Here is a 23,598-nt window from a genome sequence, read left to right on the forward strand (position 1 = left end):
AATAAAAATAAATTTTTAACAAGTCATTTTTTTAAGTTAGACGATAAAGTGCAAAATAGTTTCTCATAGCCCCCCACAAATTCCATCTGCTTACAGATAGTCCTGAAAATTTGTGACCGTTAATTTTTAATAGCTGCAAAAATACTTACAAGATTCAAAGCAAAAGAGATAATAGTAAGGAAGTGAACTATGCATCCATGAATTAGTGAGTAGTGTAATAGCAAGGAGTTGAACTATTCATGCATGTGACCCACCTTTTTCATTTTAATTCATACAAGTATGTTTATGTTGTTGTTGTGGTCTTTGTTCTTCAGTCCAGAGACTGGTTTGATGCAGCTCTCCATGCTACTCTATCCTGTGCAAGCTTCTGCATCTCTTGAGTAACTAATGCAACCTACATCCTTCTGAATCTAGTTAATGTGTTCATGCCTTGGTCCACCTCTACAATTTTTACCCTCCACACTGCCCCCCAATACTAAATTGATGATCTCTTGATGCCTCAGAACGTGTCCTACCAACCAATACCTTCTTTTAGTCCAGTGGGACTAGGAAAAATTATTTTATACTTTTTATTCTGATTTAAAAACATGGTATATTGAAACTTTATTTTTGTTTAAATAATTATTTTCTGCTTTTTAGTCTTGTGTGTGTGAAATTTTTGAGTTGTTTTGTAAACAATTTTATGCAATTATAACAGAAACATGTTAAATTTCAGGTTTATTTTAGTGCCTCTTCAGCTGGTAATATCTTAAATAGAATAGTGCTGTACCTACTGTCTAATAACACAGATATCTCAGTCAATTTCATTGTTATTTACCTAAAAATAAAACAAAGAAGCAAGCAAAATTAATTTTATATGATTTTTTTTGATATTTTTGTTTCAATAGTAGCTTTTCACCCACATACGAGTATATCACATAGATTGCACATGTTTCCTCTGCTTCCTCTCTTTGGCCATCTCCTCCTCCCCTTTTCTCTGACCATGTTCTCCTAGCCCTCTTTCCGTTATCTCTACATCCCTCTCTCTTTTTCCATCTCCTCTCCCTCTCTCTGTCTACATCCTCCTCTCTCCCATTCTCTATCTGTATCCTCCTATCCCCTCTCTCTCTGTCCACATTCTCCCCCTCCTCTTTGTTTATCACCTCATCCCCCCTCTCTAATCATATCTTCTCCTTTTCTTTACCCATTGCCTCCTCTTCCCCTCAATGCCCATTGCCTGCTTCTCCTCCTTCTACCTCCTCGTCTCTCACTCTCTGTTTATCTCTTCCCCCTCTTTTTATCCATAACCTCTTCTCCCTTCCCTCTCATTGTCCATCTCCTCCTCCTCTCATTTCTGTCCATCTCCTCCTCCCTCCCTTCATCCATTGCCCCTTCCCCCTCTCTCTGTCCTCTCTTCCTCCCCTCTCCCTGGCTATCTGTCCCTCCCCCCTCTGATCTCTTCCTAGCCCACTTTCTTTGCCCATCTCCTCCATTTCCATGTCTCTGTCCAACTCATACTTCCCTCTCACTATCCATCTCCTCCTCCCCTCCCTCTCTACTCAGCCACGTCCATCTGCTGCATACACCCTGAAATGCATTCTGATATTACCTGCACAATATACCAGTTGTGCAGGGCAGTCTAGGTGTCAGACATTACCTACATTTTTCACCCTACTTCACGCATCCCCTAATGAACAGACTGATAAGGAAGCAAGTTAATATTGTATTGTCATCCAGTTCTGAAATATGTTTAAAATTTCAAGTCTCTAGCTGATCGGGAGTTGGTGTAAAATTCATTGCAAAAACAGACAGATGGGGCAAACAAGAAAGCAGCCTGATAAAACTTTGGTAAAAATATTGGCCATCAGCCAGTTCTGCCAGTAATTCTTTTGCACATGGCATTGGATACAGGTCAGTTTCAGAGTGTGCTATAATACGTTGTCTCAAAATCATCACAAATTTGGACACCACCACTATATTTTTAACTACACTCGTAGCCATTGCCCAGATACTTGCTGATACAAGCTTAATGATGCCTCATCTATTAAGTCCATCTAGTTCTGCTGTAACTGTGTCATTCAGAATGAATGTAACTGGCCAAGACAGACAGAAGCAAGGTTGAGCAGACTGTTTTGTGGGAATCGCACCCGTCAGAGAAAATAAATGCACTATGAATCAAAGTGTTCTGCTTTGAAGCGAGAAGAGTGACATTATTATTAATCTTTGTTTTTTATAACACTTATGTGTAGGTTAGGGATTTGATATTCTCACCTCTCACAATGGGCAGTGCAGTGGCTGACGGTCTTCACCTAACCATAGCCTTATGTTGGTACGTGTTCTTTGCATACTATTTATAGCAAATATTGCCATGAAGTTGTGATCCTGCAAGCAACAGAGTTAAAGTTCACACATGTGGATGTGGAAAATCAGGCAATATCTTCAGGTAAAGATGCGATGAGAGAAGGGACAATTTTCAGAGGCATATTGCAGACCTGCAGTTAGTGATGTCACTGCAAACAAGTCCAGCGACAAGTCTGCAATCACAAAATGGGACTAGATGTGCTATTATGGGAAGGCTGCAGTGAAGGTATGGATGCAGTAGTTCCTAGCAGACAAATCATCACTTATGGTTTGTGATGCTGGAACTTATGTTCGAGCAAAACAAAGTAATGGATGAGTGCAAAAAATTAGCAGCAGCAATTAATGCATTAGATGCCAGGGCAGGTGCTGTCAGTGCATGTGTAAACCATTGAGTGTTGTACCAGTGTATCCAGCAACTGTTACATTTCGAGCAAGCCAGGGACAGAAATTGGCGGCACTTGGTGGCATTGTGAGAGATGCAGATTTACCAATTGGAATGCTGAGGCATGTATGCTTGGCACAGCTACCAGAAACGGTGAAAACAGCAGTGCAAAAAGACAATATTATCACACTGATACTGCTAGCAGACAAAGTCTGTGCATCATAAAACAATTCACAGACAGTGAGCGGCACGGATTGCTATTGACTGTGAAAAATAAGAGGCAGCAGCTGTACAAAGAAACCAACAGTCGGATCTAAATCAGCAGCTGTACAAAGAAGCCAACAGTCGGATCTAAATCAGCAGCTTGCAAATAGTACACAACATGGTGCATCACATTAGAACAAACCAGGTCAACCAGTACTGCAATGCCCAAAGAGGTTAACTCCAGACTATTTTGCAGCAGTGAAATCAGAATTTGAAGATTTATTGCAAAATGGTATGTTACAGAGGTCTGACAGCCTATGGGCCTCACCATTGCATTTGGTGAAAAAAAAAAGATTATTATTGGAGGTCTTGTGGTGATCCACATCTTGAGAGCCTTGAAATTTGGAGGCCTCCAGCATCAGACCATTTTTAATCAAACCTCAAATAAAGGCAGAATATTATCAGTTAATAAGAGGAAGTTTGGTGTTTGAGTTTCCATGCATATGCAAAACATAAACATAGGTGCCTATTTACCTACTATCAGGCCATGGCATTTGTCAAAACAATTTTGGTAAAATGTTGGTTGAAACTAACAAACTTTACAAAGAAAATTAGTTGTCTGCTAGACGCCACTATTCTACATGAAACATTTTCCGATACTTTCGCCGTAGGACTAAACAGATGTACAATAAAAAAGTTTAAAAATATTGAAGAACTCACCAGTGATTTATTAATTTTTCATTCCAAAAATTACATTTTCCGAGTTTATACTAATTATTACAGAATGTATTTCGTGAACATGAAAATCAAAGTAGATAAACTATGATAGAATTTTGTGTGTGTGTGTATATATTGGTTTTTACTGACTGTAGGCATCAAGTTGTCTGTATTCCGTATGTTGGAACTCAATATAGAAAAATGTTAAGTTTAATTAAAGTCATAAAGGAATGTGTGGAAGCAATTGTGAGCATTTTGGAAGATAAGCAAGATCCATTCAAGGCAAATCTTGATACTAGATCTGCAGCAAGCTTGGTCCTTCCAGCTAAACATGATTTTATCTTTTTCATGTGTACATCAACTTTTGGCACACAATACTGGCGGAAATAAATTTGGTCCAACATTATCTACTGTCTCCAAAAATGACTTTGGGTAAAGGACTCACCGCTAAAAACCCTGAATGAGTTTTAGTAAAGGAATGAATTACAATCAAAGGCAGTGTTGTTACTTTTGGCATTAAAAATGTAGTGATATGGACATTAACATTGACCAGCAAGGAAAAAGGAGGGTACATGAAACAATGCTGGCTGGACTAGCTCATGACACTGGATTATTGAGTCAAGAAGTTCTTGATCATTTATGTTTGAGTGCATAGACCATTTTATACAAAAATTGTCGCAGTGTTATGCAGCATTGAAGGAAACCATCAAAATTTTTCAGTTTGTTGAAACAAAATCCATGCTTCAAACTTATGACAATGCTCTTGCAGTAACTTAGAGATTGGTGCAGAAATTTGCAATAAAAAAAAAAAAGAGGTATCATAAGCATCTTACATGCAGTCGATGTGAGTGTGGCCATTGCTGCCAATGGACAGCCCTAGAAATCATTCAGTTTATAATTAAATCAGACATCAGTAAATCATTACTCTGTACATCAGTTATAGTCCAAGACTTTTTGTCCTTTTGTATCTCAGTAACATCATGCGAGAAAAGTTTTTGTAAAGCAATGATGATAAAACATTATCATCACTCTATGATGAATCAAGAATGGCTAGCTAATATGACCATTTTATCAAGTGAAAGGAAAGTTTCAAATGAAATAGGTTTCATTGACATTATTGAGAATTACAGTAAAATAAAGGCACAAGGTCATGTACTATAACACCACCAATAATAACTGCTATCTTGTACTATGCTTATAAAACGGATATTATAACTGCACACATTTTTCTTCCAGGCATGTAATATAAAAAGTAATTTTCTAATTCTATTCTTTATTATTTATTTGCACTCTGCCTGATGGTTGCTGTGCTAAATACTGATGATGCATATTCTAATTTTCTCAACTGTATCTTTACATATGGATATTACAATTACTAGTGTGTAGAGTACACACATTATAAATACTTGATTTTTTTGTCAGTCATTAATCTGTAGTATTAATTTTTTTACAAAATGTATACTACAAATATATCGGTTCCTAAGCAGACCAGGGGCCTCATTCATTTTTGCTGCCCCAGGCCTCCACTGGTGCGGCGTTTACTTACACTAGAGGCTGAGGCTGACAGTGGCTTTTTCAGTCAGATTGAAATCATTATCTGACAAAGTGCAGGAAGTATCCAGAGCTAATCTAAGGCTTAAACTGCCACTCATCACCAGAATACGATGGATGGTGGGCTATTAGAAAAGGAAAATACATTTCTTACGCCTGTTGACTGTTGTTCACAACATCAACATCATAACTACTGCAGTATCATTCTCAAAAACATGCTGGGCAGAAGAAAGAATGGCAAGTGATTTAACCAGGTCCAATAATTCACTGGGAGAAGGATCAAACGATGAAAGTGCATTTGATTGTGTTTCTCGATCAAGAGCTAAGTGAACACCATGTCTCTCCATGAATTTTGGATCCACAACTAATGAATATTCATTGCAATGATGACAAAGTTCCTCATAACCAACTTTGATATTCTGAAAATGCTAAAGTTTTTTTATTTTGGTTGATGCAGTCCAGCTGCAGTGACACAAAACACAAAGCAGGTTTGTGGGCAAAGGAATGTCCTAGATCTTATGTTATTACATTAATATATTCTATGGTTTATTTGAGAGGTTCTTGAAAGATATTTAATGAGTCTTAGTCTACTTTACCATTTATTTCCTCTTGCTGACTGTTTGTTCACTAGTTTTTCATTCAAGTCCACTATGTGTTCTTTATATTGTATGACCACTGGGGAAGCTGTAGCTCAAATCAATAAATAAATGTCATGTAACTCTCAGTGAAGTGCAAACCTTTTAATTTGAAGTCACTTTGTCAATTTCACTGCTTATTCATGAGAACTGCTTACTTGACTGAGTAGACCCCATTGCAGGATTTTCCGTCAAAGGTGGTCACCAAGGAATTGAACTCATGATCTTCACATTGCTAACTGCTAGGCCACAGAGATGGGCCACATTGAATCTATACAAATAAAAATCAACTGCCGCATGTATGTCAGAGCAAGGTTTGTATGAAATAAGATTTTTGTAAAATCCACCAGAAAAGTTGGAAATTTGGATGGTATTTTTGTATGTAATCTCAGTGAAAGAAATGTGACAGTTGCTTTGACAGTTCTGCTGTTGCTTGCTTTCACAACCACAACAGTTTCCACATTGAATACTGATATTTTGTGAAAAAGAATACAGTAGAAAGTGATATACCAGTGGTTATCTTGTCTTTGATGTTCTACAGTCATTCAATTGATTTCAGTTTGTGATTTATTTCTTTGGAAAAAATGCCACCAGAGAGGCATCGAGATATCGGTCAGTGTACGCGCAATGCAAGCCAACTACATGACTTTCAAGTAAATGAGACTGACAAAGAGTGTAGACAGCTGCTGATGAAAACTCTCAGGTTAACAACGAATATGTGAGTTGTGTTACAAAATGACAAATCGGTGGAAATTTGTTCTAAGCAGTTATTAGACACTGACAATGGAAAAATTCCGATTGATGCTTCCACTGGCCTCTTGTTGCTTCCGCCTAACTTTTATCAGTTCACAACATCAAAAGAAGAATTAATCATGAAATTGTTCCCAAATATTGCTGCAAATTACAAAAGCCACGTTTGGAAGTGAAAAATAAGGAGTAGATGATTTGAAGATAAAACTTCAGAGTCAAATTGCTGATTGCATTCATTTAATTCAGTTGATTCCATTACTGATCCAGATGCAGTCATCAGTTATCCACTTGAAATCCTGGATTTGCCAGGAATGCCACCACACATTTTGCAGATCAAGGTCGGCTCGATGATAATCATGTTACGTAATTTGAACCAACTGAAACTATGCAATGGAACAAGACTCACTGTTAAATAATGGATGCACAACGTAATTGAAGCAATGATAATCATAGAAAACTTCAAAGGCAAGGTTTTTCTGATTCCAAGATTGCCACTGATTTCAGTTGACTTGCTGTTTGAGTTTAAACATGTCCAGTTTCCAGCTCTCTTTGCATTTGCACTGGCTATTAATAGATTAGATTACATTAGGTTAGATTAATTATTCATTCCATAGACCCACAAAAGAGGGGATCCACCTGGGTGTGGAACATATCAGATAAAATAATTAGAAAAACTTGAGTTTCATTAATTTTAATGATCCTCAGTCAATAAACAATAAAATTATGTACATGAATTAAAATTAAACTTCTAATATTTACAGGTTTAATACTTACATCTGCTTTCATTAAATCCATCATTCACACAGTAGCTAGTTACTTGGCTATTACAACCAAGTACTGCAAAAAATTAAAGTAAATTATTCCTTTCAGTGGTCCACAGCTAAGAACAGTCAAATTATGTACAAGATTTAAAATTAAACTACCACTATTTACAGACTTAAGACTTACATCTGCTTTCCATACATCCATCATTCACAGAGTAGGTAGTTACTTGGCTGTTACAACCAAGTATTGTCAAAAATTGAAGTACAATAAATTTTCGTTAAAATGGTCTACTGCACTTGTTTAGAAATTCATGGTTGGAATAGAAGGAATTGGCCACCAAAAATTCTTGTAATATATGTTTAAATTGTGCCTTGTCTGAAACTAAACTCTTAATGGTTGCTGGTAACTTATTGAAAATATGCATTGCTGAATTCTGGACTCCTTTCTGGGCAAGAGTAAGTGATTTTAAATCATTCCTAGTATTGATACTGTGTACTAAGCAGTTAGTTGGAAAAAGAGATGTATTATTTTCAACAAACTTCGTTAAGGAATAAATATACTGAGAAGCTGTGGTTAGTATGCCCAATTCTTTGAATAGGTTTCGACATGATGTTCTTGGATTTACATTACACATTACTCTTATTATACGCTTCTGCACTCTAAAACGTTTTCTCTGTTTGTATAGTTTCCCCAAAATATGATACCATACCCCAAAATATGATACCATGTGACATAATGGAGTGAAAATAAGTAAAATGTGTCAGTTCTTTCATTTATATCTCCTATGTCTGACATCACTCGCACTGCAAACACAGACTTGTTTAGGCACTTTAGCAGTTCGTTAGTATGTCACTGAATTTATTATTAAGTTGTAATCCCAAGAACTGTACACTCTCAACTTCTCCTATTTCCATGTCATCATATTTTATACATACACTAGAAGGAAATCTCTTGGAAATTCTGAACTGCATATAGTGGGTCTTTTCAAAGTTTAATGACAATGAATTGGCTATGAACCACTTATTAATGTCAGTAAAAATTTGATTGGCTGCCCTTTCTAAATTTATCTTTGATTTACTGTTTACTGCAATGTTTGTATCATCTGCAAATAAGACAAACTTTGCATCTGGTAATGTAACAGATGACAGCTTACTGATAAACACAATAAAAAGTAGTGGACCTGGTATGGAACCTTAGGGGAACACCACATGTAATTTCTTCCCAGTCAGATGATGTCTGATTACCTACTGCTGAAGTGTTATGTAATGACACCCTTTGTTTTCTGTTAGTAAGATATGACTGAAGCCACTTTGCAGCACTACCAGTGATGCCATAATATTTTAATTTACTTAAAAGAGTGCTGTGATTCACACAGTCAAAAGCCTTTGACAGGTCACAGAATATGCCAGTCGCCTCTAGTTTGTTGTCTAATGAATTAAGGACATTTTCACTGTTAGCGTAAATAGCCTTCTCAATATCAGAACCCTTAAGAAACCCAAACTGTGACTTTGACAGTATGTTATTTTCACTAAGATGCTTAAGTAGATACTTGAACATAACCTTTTCAAATATTTTTGAAAAAGCTGCCAAAAGTGAGATCGGTCGGTAATTTGATGGCATTTCTTTGTCCCCTTTCATGTGGAGAGGTATAACTTCAGCATATTTAAGCCAGTCTGGAATGTTCCTGTGATAAGTCATTGATTACACAAATAACTTAAGATATGACTAAGCTCACATGAACACTCTCTTATTAACTTTGTTGATATATTATCATAACCACTAGAATGCTTTGATTTCAAGGACTTTGTGGTGGATTCTATTTCTTTGGGTGAAATAAGTGTCAATTTCATTTTACTGAGATTGCTTGTGTGCACTGGCCTCAGATATTCCGTTGCATTATTTACTGAACCTGACAACCCCATGTGATCAGTAACAGAGACAAAATACTTTTTTAATGGTTTACAACACAACATGCAATTGTTACCACGGTTTCATTTATTTTTAGAGCTATTTGTCCCTCCTCATTTCTGGTCCTACCTGTCTCGGACTTAACTGTACCGTAATTTTTGTAATGAGCTATAATGCTAGTATCAAAGGTGTCCCTACATATCAGATAGAGTTTCCTTTTTGTCTCAAATAATATCTTTATCCCTTGTGTGATCCACGGTTTCATATTAGACTTCTGCTTAATTTGACATAGCTGGCCGCTGTGGCCGTGCGGTTCTAGGCACTTCAGTCTGGAGCCACGTTGCTGCTACGGTCGCAGGTTCGAATACTGCCTCAGGCATGTATATGTGTGCTGTCTTTAGGTTAGTTAGGTTTAATTAGTTCTAAGTCTAGGGGACTGATGACCTCAGATGTTAAGCCCCATAGTGCTTAGAGCCATTTGAACCATTTTCAATTTGAGTTACCTTCAGGGAAAACAATTTTCAAATCAGGTGCCAACTTTATTAGTGAATGTTTTGTATTTTCCATTTGTGTCTTGGATGCTGTAAACATCCATCCAATTAATCTCTTTGAGCAATCTCCTAAATTTCTCAGTTTTTGACTGTTTTATTGGCCTTTTGTTTTCAGTTATGATAGATGTTTTACCCTGACAGTTTTCCAAATTTAATGTTAGATGTTGCATGTCATGGTCAGATGGCCCATTTACTATTGGTTTTGTAATGTGGCTTAGTTGCCTAGAATTGTTTATAAAGATATTATCAATGGCAGTCTTAGAACATTTGTGTACCCTAGTTGGGAAATTTACAGTAGAAATTAAATTGAATGATAATGTAACTGATTTCAATAACTGTTCACTGACAGTGTTTTTCAGGACATCTATATTAAAATCACCAGCAACCACTTGTTCTTTGTTCTTTAAAAAAAAAAATAGATGGGATAATAAATCTTCAAGACTGTTTATAAACAAATTGAAATGTCCCGAAGGTGCTCAGTATATGGCTACTATTGTAAAGGATGTATTATGAAATTCTATCTCTGTTGTACATGCTCTAAGCAAAAATTATTAATGTCAATATTCTTCAATTTAAAACTGTGTTTAACAAATGTGGCAACTCCTTCTTTCTCCCTATTTTGTCTACAGAAGTAAGAGGCTAACTTAAATTCTGAGGTTTAACGTATCTATACCAGTGGTCACATGATGTTCAGAGAGGCAGATTACATCAACTGGGTTCGAAGACTGTAATTTATCAATTCACATAAGTAGTTCATTAATTTTACTTCTAAGCCCTCAGATATTTGGCGCACTAAAGATAATTGGGATTTCACATTTACTGAGATGAAATTGGGTGGAAGTAAAATTTCTGCTGATTGCTGTAAATTTTTAACCAACAGCTATGTTCACTGATCCAATGTGCCAGGATTGTGCTGTTTGATTTCTTTCTCAAACTAAAGGTTCATTTCAATCTTTACTTCTCTCAGAAATGACTTTGTTCTGTCCTACCTATCCTAAAAAATGTGCTGCTCCAACACCTATGACCACTGGTAGATTACCACTCATGGCATGCTTCCCCCCCCCCCCCCCCCTTACATTTGTGTCTATTAGCCCAGCCAGTTTACCCTCTCCTTTCCTGTTGAGGTGTAAGCAATGACCAGTATAATCCCACCTACTGAGAGAATCAACAGGAACCAAACCAATATGTGACCCTGCACTCGAACCAAGTAGCCATTCCAACTCCAAATTAACTCTCCTGACAGAAGAGTTTAAATGAGGTCGGTCATGGCATCTCAGAACAGACACAAACTCAACACTGGTATGTCTCGTTGCTGATGCAATCTTTGCCAGGTCACACCCTATATTGTACCAAAATTGCAAGGCCAGTCATTTGAAGCATGTGGAATAAATCTTGAGATGCCATGTTCTTCCCATGGACAGTTGTATGTGGCATGTTCAAGAGTCTGTAAACCATCTGCAGTGTTTGTTTTCTATCTGGACAGAAAGACAAAAAATATCATTCATCATCAAATGTTGTTGATGAACCTACTAACAAATACAACAAATTATTGTCAAAACAATGAATTCTGATTTTTTTCACTTCAACAAATTCATGATATTACTGAAGTTGTTTTGTTTCAATTAACACAAATTTCGGAAAGATTCTCTTGCATGAATCCCTTCTAGACCAACTGACTGACTCGCAGACAGTGCACAGCCTAAACCATTGGAGATTATAGACATGTTATACATTAAATGTTTTATGTAAAAGCGGCTGCATGAAAGAACATGCTAAGCTGAGCTGTGAAAATATGTGGTTTTGTTATACTTTTCGCAATCATTTTTAACTGAAAACAGAAAGTTGTGTTTATGGTTAACTTTATAAGCCTATCTGTTTGTAGATTAAAACCATGCAAAATACTGTCATTAAAACTATTATCCTCCCAGATGCAGCAGCTGGAAAGGTCTATCTCATACTCCATGTACTGACGATTCCAACTGATTTACTCATACATTTTCACTTCTATTCCCAATCCAGGTTCTGTCTGCAGTAACAATAATGCCAGAGAGAGGGAGTAGGAGATGGACAGAGATGGGGGGAGGAGGAAGGAGGAGAGGGATAGAGACAGAGGAGGAGTAGGAGATTACAATGTGTATCCAATTCCTATACATATTTAGCAATTGTGAAGCATTGCTGGATTCGCTAGTTCTTTATAAATACTGTTGGAAATGTGACCTTTGTCTTTCATATGTAGAGCTATGGAATGTGTCTCAAGTGGGTCATAAATTGATGCATTGTGTTCTTTATGGTTTGCATGGAAGCTGTGCCTAGTTTATCCTATGTAACATTTTCAGCATGTTGGACGTTCACTCAAAATACAAGAGAAGGAGAATTTCCTCTGCTTGTATTACTGAGATTAGATTAGTTTTTCATTCCGTAGATCTGTAATGTTGTAATCTAAGAAAAAGTTATTTGTATGCCATACAGCTTTGAATACTTTAGCTATTTGCTATTATAGGTGTTTAAAATATGGCATACACAAAAATGGATGTTTATTCTTGACGTCTCAGAAAATCATTTTTTCTCTGTTTTCTTCATTAATCTGCTTACAAAAGGTGGTTGACAGTGGCAAAAATTGTCTGTGTGTTATACATATGCGACACTCAGTGTTATTGCAGCTAGTGTGTAACAATTTTTGTCATTAAGACAAGTTATTTGTTCTAATATTTTTAATCATATTATGCAACAAACACATAATGCAAAAAAGGGAAAAAAACATTAAAATCAATGTTAACCACAGTCCACTAATCTATGTAGACTGCTCAGATGATGATGAAGATGTAAAACCCACTTGCATGACTTGCCTTAATTGTCATGAATATCTCAGAACACTGTAATGATTATCAGTTTACAGGTAAGAAGTTCCGTAACTATCACAAAATGGGTCAGCAAAGTACAAGAGATTGCTAAAAACTAAGGCCTGTCAATTTTTTATGTAAAAACTCTTAATGCTTTTAAATAAAACAAATGTTATTAACGTTGCACATCTTTATTCTTCATATCTACATATTTGCAGCCCTCTACCACCAGAGGGCTCTGAATAGTAGCACGTGACATGGCAATGTGTAATATAAGTATGTTGGTGTGTCAGGAACAACATGCTGTAGTCAAGTTTTGAATTTGAAGATTTCGTCCACACATAGAGCACCCTCTCCTTCAGCATGACAGTGTCAGACCATACATGACTGCTGTGCCATCTGCAACAATCAGTTGCCTTGAGTTCACTGCCATCAATCATCCTCCATACATGATTAGTTTCTCCATGTCTGGATAACGATCCTGCTGATATCACAACTGATGTTCAATTAATGAAATACAGCTCCAGTTGCAGCTTTTTATTAATTAATCCCCCATACAGTCCCGATTTGGCTCAATGCAGTTTTCATCTATTTGAAAACGTAAAGAAATCCTTTGAAGAGTTCACTTTGATAGTGATGAAGCAGTGCAAGCAGTGGTTCAAAGTCACACTGTGCCGAGAAAAATATATGTAGACATGAAGAATAAAGATGTAGAATGTTAATAATGATTGTTTTATTTAAAAAGCTTTCAGAGTTTTCACATAAATAATTCAGAGGCATTACTTTTCAGCATGCCTTCGTACAAAGACTTAAAGAATTCTACCTTAAATACATGAGCTGTATTTTCTAACTATCTGAATACAGGCGAGTCACTCATTCTTGCTGAGTTTGACTTTGTCTTACTGCTGCTCACTGACTCAAAACATTATCCACCAACTTTTTGAACATGAACTGCCTAAGCTATTTAAAGCCTCACATAGACAGGTTATACAAAGTGTTGAAATACATATTCAACAGTAATAGAAAAGACTAGAATACAAGTAAAAATATAGTTGGGAAACATGTGGCAGAATGTAATTGTAAATTTCAGACTATAAATACACTACCAGAAAAAAAATAGTACACTACTTAAGATGTTTCATTTCACTCAAGATTTATAGCTGCAACAGTGCATATGGAGTACACGAAATGATTACATTTGCAGATCAATAGCACAAGTAGTTCTGAGGTACCAGGTATTAACCTATACTGAAACACTCATATTAGTATGTGGTGTAGGCTCCATGGGCAGCAGTGCAGACATTAATTCTGGCAGCCAGTCAGTCGTACAGATGATGAATAATGTCCTTGGATATATTATGCCATGCCTGCTCAACCTGTGCATGTAGTTCTGTTAGAGTTGGTGACTGACAAGTCTATAAAGATATTATCAATGGCAGTCTTAGAACATTTGTATACCCTAGTTGGGAAATTTACAGTAGAAATTAAATTGAATGATAATGTAACTGATTTCAATAACTGTTCACTGACAGTGTTGTAACCGTTTTTGTTGACGTTTCTGGGCTAACAACCCCTTTTATTGGTGCTGTGGTAGCTCTATGGTCTTCCACTGCTGCCCTTACAATATGATGATCCTACTCGGCATCTGTGCTTCATGGATGTCCAGAAACTCATCTAGGAGTGTGAGGACATTCATGTGACTACTGGTACTAGGATCATTTCACAACCGCTTTAGAACATGTGGTCATTCTCTGAAAGTACCAGCCCATTGCTTGGAAGGCTACAATTTGATGCCTTTTAAACTCGCTCAGTTGGCTGTAGAAAACATGAATCTTGCCTGTCTGCCTCAAATGTCTGTACCACATTGAGCCTTCTTGCTGTTAACATTCCCTATTAAATAGTAGACACAGATGATGCTCTGGTAGCTATGCCACTACACTATGTGTTGGCAGACATTGAAACGATTGGCAGTACATTTGCTATCCCAGGTGGCATATGTACTTATTTGATCAAAATCAGTGTCTTCACTCCATGTGTACTAATTATTTTTCTGAGCAGTGTATATTGATCGAACACCTCGTGTGTGTGAGTTGTGTGTGTGTGTGTGTGTGTGTGTGTGTGTGTGTGTGTGTGTGTGTGTGTGTGCGCGCGCGCGCGCGCGCGCGCGCGCGCGCGCTTTGTCTATTTATGACAAAGGCCATTTTAGCTGAAAGCTAACTTTCTGATAGTCTTTTTGTTGTGTCTTTCTTCAACGCAGCATCTCCACTATATGGTGAGTAGTAACTATCCTTCCATTCCACCCTAGATTTTCCATTGTTTAATCAGTAGTATCATATACTCAATAATAACAAATGACAATTTCAAGTACAAGATCAACATTACAAAGTACTATCTTAGTACATACCAAAACCTCCAGATTGAGACACAGCCCCAAAGGGATCACCAAAAGTCATAAAGAAACTGGAGTCCTGGCTAGCTCAAACCAGTAAGAAGTAACAATCCTTAAGCACAGTACTTATTAAACAGTCCTCATAGATAATTTCAAACAAATACCAAGGAGACCAATAGCTTCAGGACTCCAGGTAGGCACCAAATAATACTGCCCTGCTGCTCATGACTTCTAACAAGTTGTTCAGTACATCTCAGCATATTTAGCACTGTACTACTGACTGATGCATGTTGTAACCAGGTTGCAATTGATGAGAGTGATTCCTTGCCCACTAAACTCACTGGTACCAACAATCAAACACTGCAGGAAAACAAGGGCCTAACAGTCAATGGTGTTATCTCGCTGCAATTGCTAGGATGACGAGTACTCAGGCACATCCCATCCAGCTCCTTGTCTGTCCGATCAGTCACTACTACACAGCCCCAGAGGAAACACACAACCCAGCAGTGATGATGTGATGAGGGCCAGAGTCCATGGAATGCGCACACAAGTGGCACCAGTAGGATCATGTCCTCACAGAAACTGCCACATCCCAAACTCCCGGCTCCAACCTAAAGATTCCCCCGACAAGAAGAGAAGCAACACTAATTAACAAACTTCACCTGACCAAAATGCACTTCGAAGGGCTTCCCAGTGTCCAACTCTTTGACTAGCAAATTAACCCGCCCCAAAACCATGATGATAGAATATGGGCCCACTGAACGGGGGTTGTGAGTGGTTAACGTACCAACAGCAGCACTATTCTACGTTCACTCCATAAAGTTTCTAACAAAAACTTTATCTCCACCTTACCATGGAAGGGTCATCTGCCGCGGTTGTAGGGCCTTGCTTGACAACAGTGAGCCAATTCAGTATTCTGCCTAGTCTGGTGCCAGTTGTACTTGAGCTTACCTGGAGCGATCCATGTGGATAAAAGGTCATTAATGCTGCACAAGTTGTAGGAGGAAGAATTAAGGGGATACGCTAATAAAAGAGTGGCAGGAAAAGCCTCGTAAAAGAGTGGCAGGAAAAGCCTCGGATGCCTCATGCTGGGCAGAATTGAATGTGAAGTTGAGCCATGGAAGGGGTGCCATCCCATTTGCTTGGAGACTTAGCATTGTATACAATTAAGACTGCCTTAAGATTATGATTGACCCTCTTTGCAAAGGACATCTTATGTTAATATGGCCTGGTGGTAATATTCGTAATAGCATTGTGTAAACATAACTGTCTAAACTGCCTGGAGACAAAGGCTGGAGAGTTGTCACTCACAAGGGCCTTGGGAGGGCCAAATCATGTTGGTTAGGTGATGAATGATAATGGCAGCTGTAACCTCTCAGCTAGGGAGCAGCCAAACAACCAAACAAAGCTAGAGAATGTGTTGACAACAACCAAGATGTAACAGTTGCCACTCTTATTACGGGAAGAGGTCCTATAAAATCAAAGAGCTTATCCTTAGGATGCTGCTCTCGCTCACACTGCAGCAACCTCTGGGCGAATCAGTGTTCAGTTTACCCCTCTTACAAGACTCGCACTCATTAACCAAAAGGCAGATATTGCTGTACAGCGAATGCCACATGATGTGAGCACATACCTTTGCCAAGATTTTGTAAAGGCCTAAATGACCACCCACCATGGAGTTATGGAAATAATGAAAAATGGCGGGACATAACAGGGAGATAAATCCCAGCCTGCAGGCAACAGTTGCCTCCTAATAGGTTCCACAATGGATCCTGATCCTGCTTGGCCGTAAGGCTGCCAAACAATTGCAGTACTTCGGCTAACACTCTGCACGCAAGATCATGAGGCTCCCCACCCTCACCTTCAGGTCCTGGATCCTCCTGTTCGAACATGCAACTAAGCGTGTCTGTTACCTGGTTGTTGGAGCCTTTAATATGTCGCACTTTGAAGCGGAAGGGTGATATGTGGACAGTGCATATCACAATCTTACCAGTTTTCCAGGGCCTAGCCAGAAACCAACTCAGTGCCTGATTGTTGGTTTCTAAATCAAATTCTCTATGTTCAAGATGAAAATTTGAACTTTTCAAGTGTGAGTAGAATGGCCAAGGTCTCATACTCATACACCGAATACCTCAGTTCTAGACCTGTCAGTCTACCTGATGCAAAAGGTGAAGGACATCTTTCACTCAGATCCTCCTGGAAAAGAACTATGGTGATGCCAATGTTCAAATCATCAGTCTAAACAATAAATCTCTTGTTGAAATCAGGAACAGCGAATACTGGAGGATTAGTGATGGTGGTCTTAATAGCCTGAAAAGCACACTGCTGCCTTTCTCCCCACACAAAGATCTCTCCTTTCCTGCACAAATTATTAAGGGGAGTAGCATGTTGGGCAAAACTGGGAACAAATTTATGAAAATAATTAGCCATTCCTGTAAACCTGGCCACTTCCTTTCTACTCCTAGGTGGAGGAAATTTATTGAGGTTCATTGTTTGTTCCTGTTCAGTCCTAATGCCATCACCTGAAACGAGATGACCCAAAAATGAGATCTGGCACCTGGTGATGGTAATTTTGGACGGCTTCACTGTTAACCCAGCAGCACGAAGTCTGGACAGCACCTGACCAAGGTGAGGAAGGTGTTCGCTGAACAAACGGCTATAGACAATCACATTATCAAGATAGCTGTAAACACACACAAATTACAAATCCCCCAGACATTAGCTAATATATGAGAAAGAACAGTGGCTCCAGTTGTCAACCTAAATGGCATTCTATTAAACTCATGCAGATTCCTGTCCATGCAAAAGGCAGTGAGATGCTTAGGTTCTTTGGTCAATGGAATCTGGTAAATAGCCTTGATTCAAGTTGAGAAAACTGAAGCAACTAGCCCCAGAAAACCACATAAAGCAGTTGTGAACATCAGGCAAGGTGACAGATTCCGAAGTGACCTCCTTGTTTACGAACTTGTAATCAACTAACGGCCTATAGTCCTGTCCCTTAGCTTTAAGGACAAGAAATATTGGTGAGCACACAGGGAAATGGAAGGTCTAATCACCCCATCCTGCAACATAACACTAGTCTTCTTCCTCAAAATTTTCATTGTAGGCGGCAAAAGACAATAAGGGGTCTGTTGAACTGGAACATTATCAACTAGATAAACATTATATTGAATCAAATTAGTAACACACAATTTGTCAGACAAGAGATAAAGAAACTTCCACAACAGGTCCAACAACTGTCTTGCCTGTCCCGGCTGAAGATGACCAAGTGCAAACACCCTGGTTCCGTAGCTTACAGAATTAATGAGAATTGGAGCGTGACAAGAGCATCGCGCTATCTTCTCCACTGGGGAATTTAAAGAACAAGGTACCACTTGCAAAGTCAAGGACCAGCCTGGTCGACTGAATAAAATTGCAGCCGAGCAACAAGGGATCACCAAATCCTTAACTACAAGAAGTCTGATTGGCCAAGAGAAGTTACAAACAGATAAATTACTGTGTACCTTGCCAAACAGAGGCAACTATTGCCCATTTGCTGCACGACATCTCATGGGAGACAATTTACTCAAGTGGCCAAACTCCAAGTACCATTTCTAATCAAGTGAGGAGACAGAACTGCCAGAGTCTAAAATCACATAAACTGGTTCCAGTCCAAGTGGGCACAAGCATTAGGAAAGTAAGATCATTCCATAGCACAAATATGCATACAACTAAACAGTAACCCCCTCTGACACGTTTTACAGATCCCCCGGGAATCACCTGTTAGGCCTGGGGATTCTCACAACAGGGCACTCATGCACAATGTGGTCACTCACATAGCAACACAAACATCACTTGCAACTGATGGGACCAATCAGATTTGGACCATGGATTATTACCTCACAGAATAGAAGGTGTCAATGGTAGATTTCCATCTGACCCATGCAGCTCGTCAGAAAATGTCAGTGTCTCAGTTGACTCTAGCAATTCCTGAAATTCATAAAAATTAGTCATTTGGCGTGCAAACACCAAGCGAGACAAATCCTCTGGGCCCATGCCTCCTAAAATACTGAAGATACTGTCAGATTCAGTAACTCCCTTATTAAGAGCAGGCACAGCCATGTGCACTCATTCAACATACTGGCTCTGTGTCTTAGAAGACACCTATACCTGCCAATAATATCTATGCTCAAGTTAATTGTACATGTGTGCCAACAACTTTCTGTCTATAATTCAAGCTGTGAGCTGTCCTGTGGAATACTGATGCATCAAGGTTTCAGAGACCAAAATACTCAGTGTCCCTTTTGTTAATGATAAAGCAACAAAAGGATCACAGTGTGGTATGCGCAGGTCATCACCATGAGACTCAAACCTGACAAACGGCCACATCACTTGCTGCACTTGATGCAGATCATCACTAGACAACTCAGATATACCTGTAAGGAGGCTCATAATAGGGTTGAGCAATTTGGCAAAGAGATCAGAGGGCAAATTTCCAAGACCACAGGCACTGGACCGCTGAACATCAAGGAGCTGATTATGACTTAAAACTTCATACTCCGATCCCAGACCTTCACTCTCTAAACTCAGGGATGCTGCCACAACCTGCAAGTCCCTTACCCAATTAAGTAATTGTTTAATCCCTTGTTTCTCGAAATCCTTATGATTGAAATCCACTAGACAATTCCCCCAATGTGCTAGATGTGCCTGGATCCTACAAGACTGCTTATAGATGGGTTGGCTGCCCTTCGGGAAGGACACATTATATTGCACAACATCTAACATGGCTGAAGTAATAGAAAAAGAGGCACCTAGCTCCCCAGTGGTGTCCAAAGAATGGCACAGCAGACTGTCCATGGACACATGCTACCTGGCCACCAGTTCATGAACACTACCTTCTATAGGCAGGCCACAAACCTTTAATTCATAATGTAGCTGCTCCCTTTTAAGATGCAAAATCCCATGACACCTTGTGGAATCCATGGTCGGTAGTGACTTCCTGAAAACAACCAAAAGTATTAATATAATAGCTCAAGGAATGACATATGTGTTACTACAATAACTCAAAGAAATGACAGATGATGTCAAAGGATAAAAAACTATGCACCTAATGTCAGATGGTCAGTTAAAATATTTACCTACAACCCAGAGGGCTCCTCAACATGGAGAAAGGGAGTGTGCAAATACAAATACGCACACACACATGACCCACATGTGTGTACCTTTAGGCTGAGTGCACACAGCTTTAGTTACAGGCCAAATCCAATAACTCACTCCAGGGAGGGCCATAAAGTCTACAGCAAATGCAAAGTACAGTCAGTAGTATCAAATTCTCAATGATAATAAACAATGGTTTCAAGTAGCAGATTAAAATTGGAAAATACTAGCATGGTGCTTACAGAAACCTCCCCATTGACACACACAGCCCCAAAAGGGATCACTGGAAGGCATAAAGGAACCAGATTCCTGGCCAACTCACACTGGGGCAGAATTTACAATCTTTTAAGTACAAATAAATGACAAGGAGGCCAATAACTTCAGGACTGCAGGCAGGTGTCAGATAATCCTGCCCTCCTGTTCATTGTTGCAAACAAGTTGTCCACTACATCTCAGCGTATTTAGCACACCACAGTTGAATGATGCACATGGTAACTAGGTTGCACACAATGAGAGCCGCTCCTTGCCTGCTGAACTTGGTGGTAGCAGTGGTCAGCGCTGCAGGAAAACATGGGCCCCTATAGCCCAATGGTCAGCAGTTTCAGATCACTGCAATTGCCAGGCTGCCGAGTACCTAGGGACATCCGTTCAGCTCTGTGTCCCACGCACCGCTCCCACACACAATTCTAGATGGAACACATCTAAGCAAAGATGATACGACAAGGGCCAGAGTCATTGGAACACACGCACAAGTGGCATCAGTAGAATCACACACGTGCCCTCATAGAAGCCACCACAGCCCAGTTCTTTACGTACTACAGAAACAGACCTTCCAAATGAGGTAAGGCATTACTAAAACAAACTATTGTTAGTGGAATGAGATTTTTAATTGTGCATGGTTTTTGTGAGTCTTTGCTATGAATATTTCTTCAAAGAAAAATGTTTTACAGAAAATAAATACACTGTTTTCATCAATAGCCTGCAAATTGTACTGTGAACAATAAGGTTTAAAACATTACAACTTAATAATTTTGAGTTATTTATGTATGTGGTACATAAAAGAAATCAGAGAAAGGAAAAAGTAGTACCAGAGTTTATCTTAGGAATGGTATCAGAGCAAGTGGAGCAATTTCATCTTGCTACATATCAAGCCTATTGTGAAATAAAGAAATAATTATGTTTAATGTGTTTTATTTGACATCTGGCATAATGAAGTCTGTTTGAAGATAAATATTAGGCTGTTCCTGCTTGTGTTTCCACCAGCAGACAACCATGCACAAAAGCTGACAGTAAGGAAGTAGGGCATCAGTATTCGTGCTGATCCCACTTGAATATTAATCCATAGACTTCCTCCGGAATTTGTAAAAAACTGTCATACAGCAATCTTCAGATAAGCATATACGTCATGTTATTATTATGAGAGACAAAATAACAAATACACTAACACTAGTCAAATTAATGAAGTGAAAGAGTGAGGAAGCTAACACTAACGGTGATCTCAAACTATTTGTGTATGAGTTTTTTCATGACCAATTTATGTTTAAAGAGTTTTAATCTGTTCCTGTCAATGCCATTACATAATCTGCATATTTAGCACAGAACAGATAATTCATCATTATTGAAATTTGTAACACTAACTGTATTTAAATTTACAGCATTTGTTTTATTTAATAATTTGCAGCTTTCTGTTCAATAGGTCTATCTCCCAAGAAATGTCAGAAATCTTGTCAGTACTGGATGCTGTAGCCAACAAAGACATCCATACCTCATCGGCACCACGCACAGTACAGAAAACTGCTAGTGATGAAATACAAAAGGTACGTAAAACAGTAGTTTTATTAGTTTTCACTTACAATATAGTACACAATGTATAGTAGTGTGTTGCGCAGAGTTGAGTTACGAGATCCAGATACTATAATTTGTTTTGCACATTAAATGATATAGGAAGGAAAGACCAAATGTTAAGAGTTTAATTCTCCATTGACATCACACAGAGATGAGTAATTATAGGTGAAGACACTGGCTGTGACATTTTTGAAGTAATTTTTGTGGCATTTATTCACAATGATTAAGGGAAAGCATAGAAAACATAATCAGTTCAGACAGGTTGGTGTTTGTAGCGTACTTATCCTAAATAAGAAACAATTAGTAAGTGGAGAAGAAATATTGTTCATCGTGTAAAAATATATCACCCATAACTGTATTATTAAGGTTGTCTTTCTTGAGCTTCTTCTCATTGTCACATTTGATCAAATTCTAGAACACGCAACTAACTTGTTAAATTCTGTGTGTCATCTTGGAGATCATCATTTCAACATCTTTGGCCTGTATGGCATATGCAACAGGATGGACAGTTTATGATATTCAGTGGGCAGTTCCCAGTCAACTGCAGCACTCACTCACCCACCTCACATGAAATAAAAAAAGAAACAACAACCAGGATCAAATTCTTTTTTTAAAAAAATTAAATATATTAAATAATAATCTTTCAGAGGTATAATTAAATTAGACACTACCAGTGATTGTGCCAGCAACAGGTGTATGAATATTGTTGTCAACAAGTTTTTGACACTACAGTATGTACCAGAGAAATGGTGTTATCAACTGCCATTGTTTATGAAAGTAGCATGCTATGACTGTCTTTCTTGGAAAATGCTTGCTTTGGAAACAAAATAATTACATGTGGATATTACTTTGGCTATTCATTGTGGTTGTAATGTTAAAATGAGGCAGTAAATGAAACACGGTGAACAGGAAATGTCAAGTTCTTCTTCTAAAGCAATAAATAAAACAAAATGAAGACATAAAACTGCTGCATCTATGATATTACATGTATTAGTCATGATACCTTAAAATGTGGCAGAATTGTGGACTAAGAAGCGCAAACAACCTGTATCTAATTCTCCCCATCATCTAACCACAGATTTATCTGTTAGCTGAATGTTAACTTCACCCTCACAGTAATTGAAAATTATTTAACAGAATAAAAGAATTCATTTAATATTATAAATGACTACTGCTAATCTGTGCAGTCCTCCTCTACATGCACCTGTTGCGAAGTAGGATAAATTGTTATGATCTGCTACACATTATTTCTCAGCACATTGCAACCGTTTATGGACTGTTTCTTTACACTGTGATGACACACTTTCTCAGCTTCGTATGGTTGAAAAGTTCTCCATATGAACTGCTGTATAAGAAGTCATAGAAAACTTTACTCCCATAAAACAGTTCAGTTCTCCTGGCCAGTTCAACAAGAGGTATATTAAAAATCATAATCTTTCCTCTGGTCATTATTTTTACAGATGAGGATGCTCTCGGTACCAATGTGGCCTCTTATTTTAAGTTGTTTGACCAATATAATTGTATAATGCACCTAACAATCACCTCCTTCCATTCAACATAGAATTCTGAGGTGGGGTGCTTGGTC

General features: G+C 38.3%; 1 protein-coding gene across 1 annotated transcript in view; it reads left to right on the plus strand.

The window, feature by feature from the left end:
* Positions 1-23,598, plus strand: part of LOC126356103 (E3 ubiquitin-protein ligase LRSAM1-like) — a 147,120-nt gene that overhangs the window by 107,004 nt on the left and 16,518 nt on the right. Inside the window, exon 8 of the mRNA XM_050006803.1 lies at positions 21,865-21,985. Coding sequence (XP_049862760.1) covers positions 21,865-21,985 — 121 coding nt within the window. The remainder of the gene's footprint in view (positions 1-21,864; positions 21,986-23,598) is intronic.

The sequence above is a fragment of the Schistocerca gregaria genome, chromosome 3 (assembly GCF_023897955.1).
Source record: "Schistocerca gregaria isolate iqSchGreg1 chromosome 3, iqSchGreg1.2, whole genome shotgun sequence".
NCBI classification, from domain to species: domain Eukaryota; kingdom Metazoa; phylum Arthropoda; class Insecta; order Orthoptera; family Acrididae; genus Schistocerca; species Schistocerca gregaria.